At 37.1% G+C, this 15,546-nt stretch overlaps 1 protein-coding gene across 1 annotated transcript in view; it reads left to right on the forward strand.

The window, feature by feature from the left end:
* LOC150092927 (matrix metalloproteinase-2-like) overlaps window positions 1-15,546 on the forward strand; it is a 198,170-nt gene that overhangs the window by 137,414 nt on the left and 45,210 nt on the right. Inside the window, exon 5 of the mRNA XM_090414107.1 lies at window positions 9,261-9,496. Within this exon, the coding sequence (XP_090270233.1) occupies window positions 9,261-9,496 (236 nt within the window). The remainder of the gene's footprint in view (window positions 1-9,260; window positions 9,497-15,546) is intronic.

The raw sequence follows: 15,546 nt of genomic DNA on the forward strand, positions 1-15,546 counted from the left end.
AAACGTTTATTATTGGTGCGTATGCGTGGTGAACTATTTTTTGTAAATCTTATTTTATTTTGTTAAAATAATATATAATTATTTATTTATTATAGATACAGGGCTGAATTATGATGAGTGTCACCGTTGAAAATATGAAAAGAATTATATTTTTTTAATTATCGTTACACGAAACAAATGCACTGCAATCTAATGCCGATATTCGTTTCTGCTTGTCATTGCTATTGATACGAAACTTTTATTATTGGTGTTTGTTCATGGTGAGGATGAAATATTTTTAAATATGCAAATTTATTTATTAATAAATTCGTTTCTGATTAGGAAAAAAAATTTTTTTTTTTTATATATATATATATATATATATATGCAGCACCTTTACTTAAAATTTTCACCGGCCACCACTGGTCTAGAGTCTATCATCTCATGGAAAGACAAAAAGACAACCTCTTTGGTTGTCTCTTTGTCTTTCCATGATATTCTCATAATTCTTTGCAGCATCCACATTTCAAAGGCCTCCAGTTTTTTCACACTCAGATTGGAAAGTGTTCATGTCTCTACTTCTTCTTCTGCAGCTTCTCCCACTTAAGTGGGGTCACTGTTTGATGATGAGTCTCCTCCACATCCTCTTGTCTTGGGCTGTCACCACATCCAAGTTCTTCATCCTCAAGTCCTCTTCTACCAGCTCCCTCCATCTCTTCTTTGGCTGCCCATGCTTCCTCCTTCCTTGCACATCCATCTGTATGACCCTTCTTCCCACACATTCGTCCTCCCTCCTCATCACATGACCAAACCATCTCAACCTTGCCTCCTGTATCATCGCTCCTAAGTTCGTAACTTTCACTGTTCCCTTCACATAGTCATTTCTCAGACGATCCTTTCTGGTCATACCGCACATCCACCTAAGCATTCTCATCTCTGCTACTTCCATCATGCTGATGTTATTTTTCCTCAGGGCCACAGTTTCTATAGTATATGTAATAGCTGGCCTCACTACTGTCCTATAGATTTTGCCTTTCAGATTGATCGGCACCCTCTTATCGCATAACACTCCAGCCATCTCCCTCCAGTTACTTCAACCTGCCTGTATCCTAAATCCCACTTCCTTCTCAGCTCCTCCATCTTCTTCCACTGTTGAACCTAAGTATCTAAAGTCCCTCACCTTCCTGATGACATTTCCTTCCAGCTCCAGATCTGTCTCCTGGCAACCACCCACTGTGCAACACATATACTCATATAAAAGTACTGGAAGAGAGAGGTATGAGACTGAGCAGAAGTAAGACTCATACCTCTCTCTTCCAGTACTTTTCTCCATCTTTCCAGTTTAGTTCCCGCTTCTTCTCTTGAATCTGCACACAGCAAGATGTCATCTGCATACAACATTGTCCAAGGCGCATCTTCCCTCACCTCCTCCATCACAATGTTAAACAGAAACGGACTTAATGCTGACCCTTGATGCAAGCCAACTCTTACTTGAAAACTTTCTATCTGTCCCAGACAGGTCCGAACACTTGTCTTCACATTTCTGTACATCTCCCGCACCAACCTGACATATTTCTCCGGAACCTTCTTCTCCCTCAGACACCTCCAGACCTTGCCTTTGCACTCTATTGTATGCTTTCTCCAGATCAATAAATGCCAGATGTAGCTCTCATTGTTTCTCTTGAAACTTTTCCATCATCTGCCATAACCCAAAGATAGCATCTGTTGTTGATCTACCAGGCACGAAGCCAAATTGTTCCTTTGCAATCTCCATCTCCTTCCCCTCAATCTTCCATCAAGAATCCTTTCTAGGATTTTCATTGTGTGGGACATCAACTTTATTCCTCTATAATTTTTACACTCTTGTGCATCCCCTTTACCCTTGTAGATGGAAACAAGAGTACTCTCCCTCCATTCCTCGGGTATATTTTCCTGTTGGCAAACTTTCATGAACAGGTCCCACAACAGGTCAATTCCCTCTTCCCCCGGTGCCTTCCATGCCTCCACTGGAATTCTGTGCATACAACACCGAGACCCACCGATGCATACAACATCGGTGGGTCTGTCGGGACCCACCGATTTTCCATTCCTCATCCTCTTCATGGCCTCCGTCACTTCCACTCTACTGATGTTCTGCACCATCCCATCAGAAGGCTGCCCATCTTCTCTGTGAGTTCTTGCATTTTCCTCGTTCAAAAGTCCCTCAAAGTATATTCTCCATCTGTTTCTTATGTCCACATCCCTCCATAATACTCTTCCCTCAGCGTCTTTGATCTGCCTCACATGTAAGATGTCCTTTATAATAATGCCATTTAATAACGTGGACCATATGTAAGATGTGGAGATTCTTAGTCTTGTTTTCAGATTTAATTCCCTAGATGTCAGTGGATTTTTCATATTATTGAAAGTTTACCTTGCAATTTCAATCCTCCTTCTAATTTTATCTTCTGTCCTTCCATTCTCTGTGATCAAGTGTCTGAGGTATATGTATGTTTGCACTTGTTCTAGTTTATTTCCTTTTATATCAATGTATATTTTTGGTATTTTCTTTTCTCTTGAAATTATCATGATGTTTGTCTTTTTAAAGTTGAAACTGAGGTCATATGGTTCGCTCTACTTAAGGGTTTCATCTATATGTTGAGTGCATATTTATTTTCAGCTAGAAGAACCGTGTCAATTGCATATCTTAGGTTATTAATATTTCTGTCCCCCTACAGTGATTCCTTTGAGGTTACTAATTTTATTAAATCTTCTGTGTAGATTAAAGAGAATTGAGACAAGACACAACCTTGTTTCACACTTTTCTGAACTGAGAATTCTTCTGAGGTCTCTCTCTCCATTTATTCTCAAAGATGCAGTCTGTTCCCAGTAAAGATTAGTTATTAGCCTAATATCTTTTCCATCCATACCTGTTTTTGAAAGAATGCTGTTTAAGACAGTCCCTCAAGAGATCCAAAAATTCACTTCCTTTATTACTGCATGCTGTCTCCTCTGCCCAGTTTATATCATTATAGTCGAAGTCCCCCATAATGATTGTCTGCTTGCACTTGCCAAACTAATTTGCCTAAACATTTCCTGGTCTCTAGCAACATCCCACTAAAAGCCGGCCTGGTTGGCTGAGTGGTTAGCATATCTGCTCTCCAGTCAAAAGGCTGCGAGTTCGAATCCAGTTGTGGGCATGGATGTTTGTGATTTCTGTGAAAATAGTGGTGGTGGTGGTAGATAGTGCTGGTGTAGATGAAGGTAGTTGTGGTTAGTGGAGATGGAGAGTTGTAGAGCAGATGCCCTCCCTAGATGAGTCCTTGGACTCCCTGGAGGTGTTATGTAATTTTTTGCCAGCCTGTTTGGCAGAGTGGTTAGCATATTCACTCTCCAGTCAAAAGGCTGCGGGCTTGAATCCCGCTGTGGGCTTGGATGTTTGTGATTGTCTGTGAAATAATAGTAGTTGTGGGTGGTAGATAGCATTGGTGTAAATGATGATGGTAGTTGCGGTTCATTGTAGTTGATGAATTAAGTGGTGAAGACAGAGAGTTGTTGAGTAGGTCCCTCCCTCCCTTGATGAGTCTTTGGACTCCCTGGAGGTGTACGTAATGATCATAATAATAATAATAATAAATATCTTGTCCTATAAACATCCATTTCACACCATATACTCTCATAGCCATTAGTGTGATTTCCCCTGAGATTCTCCACCCTGAGAGCTCACAATTCATCTCTTATTATGAGTAACACTTCACTACTACATTTACCTTCCCTATCCTACTGAAGTATGCTGTAAGCTTCGATTTCTATCCCTGTTACAACATCCTCCTCAGTTAACAAACTTTCATTGATGAGGCTGAAGCTCATGTTCTACCATTTTGTCACGGAAAGAGAGGTTGAGGTGTCGATTTGCCTCTGCGTTGTTCAGGTGGAATGCTGTGGATACAGTTTTTTTGGATTTGGCTTCAAGTAGTGGTACCTGAAGTTGAGGAAAATTGACACCTCAACTTCTCTTTCTGTGACAAAATGGTAGAACATAAGCCTCACCCGAAATACCTTGGAGTGAGCCTGGACAGAAGCCTAACCTATAAAAGGCACATCACCAACCTGTCCAACAATGTTAAAGCGATAAATAATATGATCTCATGGCTTGCTGGAACAATCTGGGGTTGTGGTGCTGATGTCTTAAGGTCATCTGCACTAGCCCTCACATGCTCTACAGCAGAATAGTGTGCCCCTGTCTGGGAAAGAAGTGCCCACACTAACATTATAGACACCCAGCTAAACTCTACCATGTGCACAATTAGTGGGACACCGAGAAGCACCTCCTTTCCCTTGGCTGCCTGTGCTATCTAACATTGCTCCACCAAATATACGGAGAAGACAAGCCTTGATTAAAGTATTTAATAAAGTAACGAGCAACCCTCTCCTGCTCCTGCACCAGACTCCCATAAATCCACCTAGTATTCGCCTAAAATCACGAAACCCTTTCTGGTCCATGGACGAACTCTCCTCAGCTGCCTTACCATCAACACCTGACATGTGGAGAGAACACTGGTCCAACAATCTTCCAACAAATGGTTTCCTTGTTGAGAATCGTTGTGCTCCACAGCTTAGTTTTGCCCTTCCTAGGAAGATTTGGTCATCTATCAACAGGATCAGAACCAACCAGGGCAGATGTGGCTACCTACTGTATAAATGGAGACTATCAGATCATCCTTATTGTGACGGTTCCCCTATGGCCCATATGATGACTCATATTGTGAATGACTGCCCAAGGTGCCAATTTCATGGTGGTAGCCTCCAGGACATCCACGAGGTGACAGATGAGACCCTGGATTAGCTTTCTGGTCTGGACATTGACATGTATCTGCTTTTGCCATGAGAATGAATAAATTGATACCAACAACTTTTAGATAGAGAGAGGGAGAGAGAGAGAGAGAGAGACCAACAACTTTTAGAGAGAGAGACTAAGTCAATCAATATCACAAACTCATTCTCTTTATTCCTAATGCTCTTATCATTTGTATACAGAAAAGCCAGCCTTCTTATAGTTATTATTACTCCCCTCATACTCCACCTGGCTCTGCGTACACCCCATTATTTCTCAAGCCACTGTCCCCACATGTCCCATTCCAGTTGGAATGGCATCCCTGCAACATTCCAACTGTCTAGTTTCCCTGTTCTGACACACTCACTTGCTTATCAGTCTCCATATGCTTTTGCTCTTCTACATTCAAATACAATCCATCTCTTGCATACAGCTCCCTTCTGTCCTCAAACATACTCCACGTACCCCCTTTTCCTGCACATTTTCACTATCATCTCATTTTTCATCACTGTCCTTCTCCTCCACTCCACATTATCATACTAGGACAACATGCTACTATCTTTCCTTGGACACATTTCTGCTGCATTCCATCTAACATCAATCTCAAGCTACCTTTCAGGTCATTCGTCTCAACTATTACTATCATCTCCTCCACATTTTCACCCCTCTTCATTGCCACACTCTCTATCATTCCACCAGGCAAGCACTCAGTGGTGGATTAAGGATAGTTGGGGTCCCTAGGCAAATTATATTTGGGGGCCCCAAAAAATAAAAAAAAAAGAATAAAAAAATAAATAAAAGTTAGGTGGCAAATAAATGAAATTTTGTACTTTTGAATGTTTTGAACTTCTGTATTTTTCTGCCTGTTAAAGGGTTAAAGGATGATAAATAATAAAACTTTATTTTTATTTTTATTTTTTTTAAAAATTTTTTATCAGTTTTTTTTTTTTTTTTACAATTTTACAAAGTTTTTTTTACTTGCACTACACTCAAATAATGAAAACATGAAAAGTCACACTAAAAAGTTATTTTTTAAACACCTCACTCTTAAACGATTCAATAACAAATGAAGTTAAGGAGAAACCAGGCGAAACTTCCTATCTCAGCAATGCAATCAGTTTTCGTGACCTCAAAGCTGTCAACAGTGCCGTGCGCTGCGGTTTAATTTAAAGCGTAGATAGTGCACGCTGTTCAAAATACAAAATACGAAGCTTGTCAACTAGCGCCGACATTGGTATTGTGGCATTATTTAAAGCGTAGATAGTGCGCGCTGTTCAAAATATGTATTAAAACGTAATAATTGTTTTGAAAAAATTTTCTCTTAAAATAATCAAGATTTTTATGATGTTTACTGAAAACATTAATCTATTTTAAAACACTATAGAAAAATGTCTTGGCTTGGGGGCACCCCCGAAGCTTGAGGCCCCTAGGCATGTGCCTCATTGCCTTAATGGGTAATCCACCACTGCAAGCAAGCACTGCTCTGGCACTCTACTCTGCATACCCTGAATCATTGAATTCCCATACATGATACTCTGAATAGATTCATTCATCATTCTCTCACTGGCATCCCTGACTCTTACGGCTTGCAATCTCCCCCCTCTCTCTCTCTCTCTCTCTCTCCTGCTCTCCTTCCTCTCTCTCACATCTCTATCCCTTTCTTCCACACTGTTGTTCTTCAGCAATTTCCTCTTTTCCACTGTCTTTCCCATTCTCTTGCCTTCCTCTCTCCCTTGCTCTCTGATGCTGTTCTCTTACACCTACTCTCATTCCTCTCACACTAGCCAACCTCTCTATTCCTCCCAAGATCTTCATTCACCCTTCTAAACTCATTCTTCATTCCTTCCTTCCTTCTCCTTTCTCAGCAGTTCTGTTTCTCTCTCTCTCTCTCCCTCTCTCTCCACACATTCTGCTTTCAATTGTCATTCACACGTGCAATCATGGCCATCAGACAAACCTTCTCCATCTGCTAAACTACCCAATGCTAAATCTATGTGAAGAGAATGTCTTTAACATTCTCTCCATCCTCCAACATGCTACTGCATCCACAAACTGAAAATCACCCATTTTTGAAGCACTATCTCTGCTGCCACTAAATCCCTGAGATTGAGACATTCGTGTCTCCTAGCGCCTCCCACTGCCTACATTTCATGCATGCACACACATTCCCATCTTGTATCTGCCACATTCTTAAACAATGTGATGCATGCATAGCAAGCTACAGAATCTTCAAGTAGGTTACAAATAACGTAGTCTTTAAATGGGGGAGGGCTAAGGCTGTTACTGAAACTGGCAGCCACCACATTGAATAATTGCTACATGTAGAGACAGATAGTAAAATCTTAACTAAATACTAAACAAATACTACTCAAAGTAGATTACTTGTTCAATCAGTAACATATTTGTTAATATTGTATTTTAAAATCATTCATGCTCTTCACATTCATAGTATATTCTAGTAATACAATCTGCTCACTCTTGCATTCCTTTGTTCTTCTTATACAACTTCCAGAAATAGCTTCTCATTCTTCTTTCTCCTGCTTCTCTCTCTTTCTCTCTATTTTTATTCCATTCTGTGCATAATTTCCTATTATTTATTTAGTGCATGAACAAATGCAACAAGTGATGTGAGCTGTTAAAAAAAAAAAAAGAGTCTTTGGACTCCCTGGAGGAGTTACATAATAATAATTAGTAGTAAGGAAAGATATTATTGTGTTTATTTCATGACAATACTGGTCTTTAAGTTTGCACTATTCGAATTGATGATTTTTCTGTATAATTGGGTGGTATTTGTTTAGTATTTAGTTAAGATTTTACTATCTGTCTCTACATGTAGCAATTATTCAATGTGGTGGCTGCCAATTTCAGTAACAGCCTTAGCCCTCCCCTATTTAAAGACTACGTTATTTGTAACCTACTTGTAGATTCTGTAGCTTGCTATGCATGCATCACATTGTTTAAGAATGTGGCAGATACAAGATGGGAATGTGTGTGCATGCATGAAATGTAGGCAGTGGGAGGCGCTAAAAATATTATTGAACTAAAAATATTATTATAAAACACAAAGATATTATTGTGTTTATTTCATGACAATACTGGTCTTTAAGTTTGCACTATTCGAATTGATTTTTTTTCTGTATAATTGGGTGGTATTTGTTTAGTATTTAGTTAAGATTTTACTATCTGTCTCTACATGTAGCAATTATTCAATGTGGTGGCTGCCAGTTTCTCTCCCTCAGCTTCAATACAGCGTTTGGCACAGTCAATTAATTTGTTAAATGAGTTTTTTATATCGGTTTTTTGGGATATAAAATTGCTTTATTGCTTTCCTTTCATTGGAAAATGAAGTTGGGGGAAGAGAAAGAAGTCACAGGGTGCTATATCAGGTGAATATGACAAGTAATCCAACACACAAACTTGGTTTTTGCTCAAAAACTGTCTCACAATGTTTGAACGATGAGATGGTGCATCATCGTGTAAAAGTGACCAGCTGCCTGCATCACGATATTCATGCTGTACGTGACGAATTCTCGGTATCAATTGTTTCAAAACTTCGAGATAAACTCACTATTGACTGTTTGGCCAGGCGGAACGAATTCTTTGTGGATAATGCCCTTGGAATTGTAGAAACAAATCAGTATTGTCTTTACTTTTGACTTCTCCAAGCAATTTTTTTTTTTCAGATGTCCCTCTTCTGGTGGTCTCCACTCAGCACTCTGGCACTTTATTTCGGGCTTATACTCAAAACACCATTTCGTCACCAGTAATGATCGTTTCAAGGAAGTTTGAATCCTTTCGAGTGGTTTTAATGAGGTCCTTGCAGTGTTCAATTCGATACATTTTTTGGTCGTCAGTCAACTTGTGGGGAACAAATCGGAATTCAATTTACAATGCTCAACCTCTTGGTCAAAATGTTGTGCACAGTTGATTTTGGAATCCAAAATTCATCTTCAATCAATGTCACGGACGATTTCGGGTTTTCTTTGATGAAAGCACGCACATTTTGGATGTTAACTTCGCTCAGTCCAGTTTTTGGATGGTCCAGCTTTTTGTCGTCCTGAAGTGTCTCGCGAACATTTTGAAATCGCTTAAATCACTCGTAAACTTGAGTACGAGATAAGCATTCATCACCGTATGCTTTTTGAAGCATTTGATGCTTTTCGTAAAACTTTTACCAAGTTTAACACAAAAGTCAATCAGCTCTCTGTTTAAAACTCGTTTTCCAACCGTTCATCAAAACACACTGTCACTCTTGCCACTATAACTCGGCTTCTACTGAAACAAACATCATAAACCATTAACACAACACTAATGAAGGTCGCTGCTTTCGACAACAAGATGATACAACAGGTGGCTCCACTAGTTTCTTCTATTTTCTAAAAGTTCGGTTTCTTTTTGGACGGGGTATTAATAGGAAATAATCTTATTAATGTAGAAAGAGGAAGTTAAATACTTGTTTTAATTTCAGGTTCTGTCACCACTTCATATGTAACTACACAATCTCCATTTCCTGGTACAGATCAGCAGCCATTATTACCAACGATTAATTTTACACCTGATCCTTATCCAACTGAAACCGTAGCAAAAGATCACCCTGTTGTTGCAGATCCTTCACCTGACAGTGATGAAACTCCTAACACTTGCAATACAACCTTTGATGCAGTTTCTGTAATCAGAAGGGAAGTGTTTGTCTTTAAAGGAAAAGTAAGTAATTAAGATAGACCCTGGAGATTTATTTCTAAATAGATAAATTTATGAACTAATATAAAACATTGGACTGCAGGGAGCAACTCAAACAAAGATAAGATAACTATCATTTCGTGTAATAACTGATGATATATTATTATTATTATTATGTACCTCCAGGGTCGTCACCAGATTTGATCATGCCCCGAGACAAACGATTAAATATTGCCCCTGGTGGATTATAAGACAAAAATATAAGAAAATCTCCAATTGCTATTTTGTTTTTATTACAAGAGAAACATTAATGCAAAACGATTATATAATAATATTAATTAAATGTTTGCTCTACAGTGATATCACACAATAAAACTGTTTATGAGCTCTTGTAAATTTAAATTATAAGCTATGTCTGCCTCTATCGATATAGTTGCTAGACCAACCAATCTCTCTTGAGTCATTGCTGTTTGCAAATAATTTTTAATCAGTTTAAGCTTGGAAAAACTTCTTTCCACACTTGCTACGCTAACAGGAATTGGTAGCGTAGCGACGGCGCCTACTGCAATTATGGCTGAACAGGTGCCCTTATTAAGCCGCGCTGTGAGGCAGGCTGCCTCTATGTACACCCTGTCGATGGTACTGTGTACCTCCAAGGAGTTGCATGAGGCCTATCTTAGACAATACAACTTGGACAACACTTCTTATGTAAACTGCTCTTCACCTCTTTCCCTCTATACTTTTTTCATAATCTCTTTTTCATCTGCAGTTTCTGTTTGAATTCATTAGTAATGCACATTACACCAAACTGTGTTATATTTTTTATTTGAGGAATGCAGTTTGCCACTGCTGTTGATAAATATTTCTCTTCCAGTCACTGATGATATCTCTCCCTTGCAATTCTATCCCTAACTGATTTCTAAGATTATTATAGTCACCTGCCTTATACACCTCTGAATCAAAAAATTAGAATAATCAAAGAAAATGTGTTGAATGATTTGCAATTTTAATTTATTGCATAGAAAATAATTATTACCAAATATGAATTAGCATCATCTAAATCTACGTACTATGTAGATTATATAACCATTTAAACACATAAAAATGTAATATGAATTATAAGAAAACTGTTATTTGAGAACATTCACAAAATTAGAATAATTTTTACATAGTTCAAAATATTAGAATATTCTAAATTTTTCTATTGGTTTTGAGAGGAACATAGAAATAACATATATTTCAGTAGCTACAGGACTGACTCGTGTGTGAGGAATCGTTTGTATGTGGATTTCAGTTGATTATTTACTAAGCATGGGTTGAACAAGTAACATATCGGAAGCTAAGAAGTTTCGTATGGTGTCTCTTCACAAAGAAGGCTATTTCAATTCCTTAGCTATAAACTCAGTAGTTTATAGCTAAGGAATTGAAATGTTCTCAAGCAAGCATGGACAATATTCTAATAATCAGAGTTTTCAAAATAATCACTGCAATAGCAGTCAAAAAGTAATAGCTACATCAAAAGATGAGAGGAGACTGAAGAATAATATGAATAAAAACTGCTTCCGAAGTGTAAGGTATTTTTGCAGCAGATGGAAAGAACTATGTGTGAATATGTCTAAATCACAATGTTGAGATGACTTCACAAATTGGGTTTTAAATACGTGTGCCTAAGATGAAGCCACTTATGACTTCCAAGCAAAAGGCAGCTAGAGTAAGTGGTGTAAGCAAAGACTGTTGTGGAGTCAAGAGGACTGGAAAAAGGTACTTTTAAGTAATGAAAGTATGTTTTGTGCATCCCATGGTCAAGGGATACATATTTGACATCTTAAAAGTAAGCAGCATTTGATAAAGAATGCATGAAATGTTCAGTGAAATTTGCAACCTCTGTCATGGTATGGGCTTGTATGACTGCAGTGAGTCCAGGTAGGCTGTGTATTGTGTACGAAAGAGTCAATTGCAAAGTGCACCTGAGCAGTTTATGTCACCGGCATCAGAAGATTTATGTTATGGTGATTTCTTTTTTCAGTAAGATTCGACTTCTTGTCATACTTCCGAGACCACTACTAGATGGCACAAATAAAGGCCAATCAATGTAATTACTTGACCAGCAAACTCACCAGATTTAAACCCCATTGAGAATTTGTGGGGAATTATGAAGAAATGTCTTCAAGAATTTGCCTCAAGAGACAAAAATGAACTTGTTTGCAGTCTGTAGACCATATGGGCGTGTTTTGATAAAAAATAATGTGACCTGCTAGTAAATAATATGCCCAACCATTTATGAATGGTGATAAAAGCTAAGGGGGATGCAACAAAATACCAATTATCATGTTGCTTCTCTTTGACTATAATTTTTGCGCATCTATTTTTGTGTTGTTCTAATATTTTGAACCATGTTAAAAATTATTCTAATTTTGTGAATTTTTTCAAATAACAGTTTTCTTATAATTTATATTACATTTTTATGTGTTTACATGATTATATAATCTAGAAAGCACGTAGATTTAGATGATGCTAATTCATATTTGGTAATAATTATTTTCTATGCAATAAATTAGAATTGCAAATCATTCAACACATTTTCTTTGATTATTCTAATTTTTTGATTCAGAGGTGTAATTTCACCTAAATTTCTTTCTCCTTTCTGTTACTTACCACACTGTTAGTTTTAAAAGAGGTAAACCATGAGTAGACATATCGATACAAAATAAATAACTGAAAAAAACTCACGTAGAAAGATTATTTAATAGTATAATTTTCGCCTGTGTGTCACAGGCATTTTCAGTAAACTAAGCTCAAAATTAAACACTAACAGACAATTGCAAAAAGCGCCACCTAAGTAGCTGGTGTAAGATAACTAAAAGGTCGATAACTTTCCTAATAAAAAAAAAAAATAAAATAAAAATTAATACAATAAAAAGTTAGGAAAGATTAGCTGATTTGTAAAGTACTATCCCCGATAAAGGGGATAGACATAACCCGTCGGATCTGTTTAAGTTAGGAGAATGAAGTAGAGTTTCACATGTTTCTTTATAAAGGCATTCCATGAGAAACTGACTTTTGTGAAGAACTCTTGTCTTTCTCCAATGAATTCTGTGTCTAGTGAAGATGGCATGTTCAGAAAGTCCAGACTTTTCAGGTTTAAAGTATTCAATATAAGATTGGTGTTCTTCTAGCCGAATAGAGGCAGATCTTCCCGTTTGTCCGAAATAAGATAATCCACAAGAGCATGGAATCTGGTAGACACCTGGATGATTAAGATGTGGAAGCTTGTCCTTAGGAGAAGTGAGAAAGGTGGAGATTTTTCTAAACGGTTGAAAAGCAACAAAAATATTCAATGGTTTTAAAACTTTTGCTATACGTTCACTGATGCCTTGTACATAAGGGATAGTAATGCGCGTTATTTCCTCTGTGTTTGAAGAGGAAGACATATTAAAACTACACTCCAAGTTCTTTTAATGAAGCAATTCTTATAACCATTAGAATGAAAGGAAGAAGTTATATATTGTAGTTCTTTCTGTAAAAGATCGTCTGTAGAACAAAAGGAGTGGGTCCGATGAACCAGTGTTTTAATAGTTCCTGCCTTTTGACTGGGATGGTGATGAGATTCCGCATGGATATAATGGCCTGTATGAGTCTTCTTTCTATAAACTGAGAAATGTAGGTTACCATCTGGTTGGCGAAGAATTAGAAGATCTAAAAAGGCCAACTGCTTATTTGATTCTACTTCTAGGGTAAACTTGATCCTAGGATGAAATGCGTTTAACTTAGTGAGAAATTGTTGAAGTTCATCAGAAGAAATAATGCACATTACTATCCCTTTTGTACAAGGCATCAGTGAACGTATAGCAAAAGTTTTAAAACCACTGAATATTTTTGTTGCCTTTCGACCGTTTAGAAAAAACTCCACCTTTCTCACTTCTCCTAAGGACAAGCTTCCATATCTTAATCATCCAGGTGTCTACCAGATTCCGTGCTCTTGTGGATTATCTTATTTTGGACAAACGGGAAGATCTGCCTCTATTCGGCTAGAAGAACACCAATCTTATATTGAATACTTTAAACCTGAAAAGTCTGGACTTGCAGAACATGCCATCTTCACTAGACACAGAGTTCATTGGAGAAAGACAAGAGTTCTTCACAAAAGTCAGTTTCTAATGGAATGCCTTTATAAAGAAACATGTGAAACTCTACTTCATTCTCCTAACTTAAACAGATCCGACGGCTTACGTCTATCCCCTTTATGGGAGATAGTACTTTACAAATCAGCTAATCTTTCCTAACTATTTATTGTATTAATTTTAATTTTATTTTTTTATTTTTATTTTTTTAGGAAAGTTCTTGACCTTTTTAGTTATCTTACACCAGCTACTTAGGTGGCGCTTTTTGGAATTGTCAGTTAGTGTTTAATTTTGAGCTTAATGTACTGAAGATGCCTGTGACACACAGGCAAAAATTATTCTATTAAATAATCTTTCTACGTGAGTTTTTTTCCGTTATTTATTTTGTATCGATACCACACTGTTACCACCATTTTGTTTTAACACTGACATCTAAGTTATATTCAGATCCTCTGATGCAAGGACCAAATCCAAAACTTTGATTCCTGTGTTTCCTCCTACTACATGTTGCTTGAGACATTTGTCCCTTAAGATTTCCAGAAATTCCATTCTCTTACTACTGTATGCTGTTTGCATACAGTAGTAAGAGAATGTACTGTATGCTGTCCTCCATAATGATTACTCATTGGACTGATCTGCCTAAACATTTCCAGCCCATCACTCTTTGTGTTCCCTAGCCAATAACATCTGGCTATATAATATCCTGTCCTGACTATTTCCACCTCACACCATACACTTTCAGAACTATTAGTACTATTTCCTTCTAAATTCTCCAATCTGAGAATACGTTCAACTCATCACTTTGCACTTCTATCTTGTTGAAATATGTTATACTCTTCTACTTGTATTCCTGTCAGGACACCATCTTCTGTCAACCATGTTTCACTGATTCAAATAATCTTCTGGCAGGCTGAGGCTGTAAATGCCACCTGCTTCCCTGGTGAGCTTAGTGAATAACATACCTTCTCTCCAATCAACAGGTCATGGATTTAAATTCTGCTGTTGGCATGAATGTTTGTAAAAGCATGCTCTGGATGAGGCTGTGTAGCCTCTTGTGTGGCTTGTCTTAAAAAAAAAAACACTTCCTTTATTTTTGATAATCTTGATATTTTGCCACTGCAGTGCATTGCCACTATTTCTACACTTATAATTATTCCCTCCAAATTCCATTTGACTCTGCAATATACTATACCATCCTCCAAACAGGGGTGTGACAGTAGTGTCTGGCGCCTGTGTGCAAACCTTTAGTTGGCCCCTATACCCCTCACCCCAATAAAAAATCACTTTCTAAAAACATATCAGTGAGTTAAAATGAAATACGAAATATATTAATTATAAGTTTATTGAACAAAAAGCAGAAATTACAAAAAAAAAATGTATTAAAAACAATAAACATACAAGGGTACAAAAACAACAAAAATAATTTGGAAAAAAATAAAGTTAATAAATAATAGTAACTTACAAGTATATAAAATAGGAACATATTAAACATTATTGGGTAAAGAAATAGTTAAATAAATATTTAAACAGAAAGAAAAATCACTTAGTGAATTGAACTTTTCTAGTTTTCATGAATGAAAATTTTCGAATAATATCATATATATCAAGTTGATCCAAAATATCTGATTCAACAAAATATATCAAGTTGATCCAAAATATCTGATTCAACAAAATATATCGTTGATCCAAAATAATGGCAAATCTTGCCATTATATTGATATAATGGCAAGATTTGAAAGTCTGTCTTGTACCATTATGGAGCGCAAGTAGTTTTTAATAATTTTAAGTTTTGAAAAGGACCATTCCACAGATGCTACAGATACCGGTAATGACAAAAGAATCAAAGAGCAATTGGAAAGTTTGGATAAACTGTGATTAAGTCGTTTGAATAAATATACTGAATTATCTGATATGTATAGTTTTTAAAATTAGAAATAAATGGTTGACAGTGTA

The sequence above is a fragment of the Typopeltis vanoorti genome, chromosome 24, assembly GCF_054136105.1.
Source record: "Typopeltis vanoorti isolate ZY-2024b chromosome 24, IOZ_Tvanoo_1.0, whole genome shotgun sequence".
Lineage (NCBI taxonomy): Eukaryota > Metazoa > Arthropoda > Arachnida > Uropygi > Thelyphonidae > Typopeltis > Typopeltis vanoorti.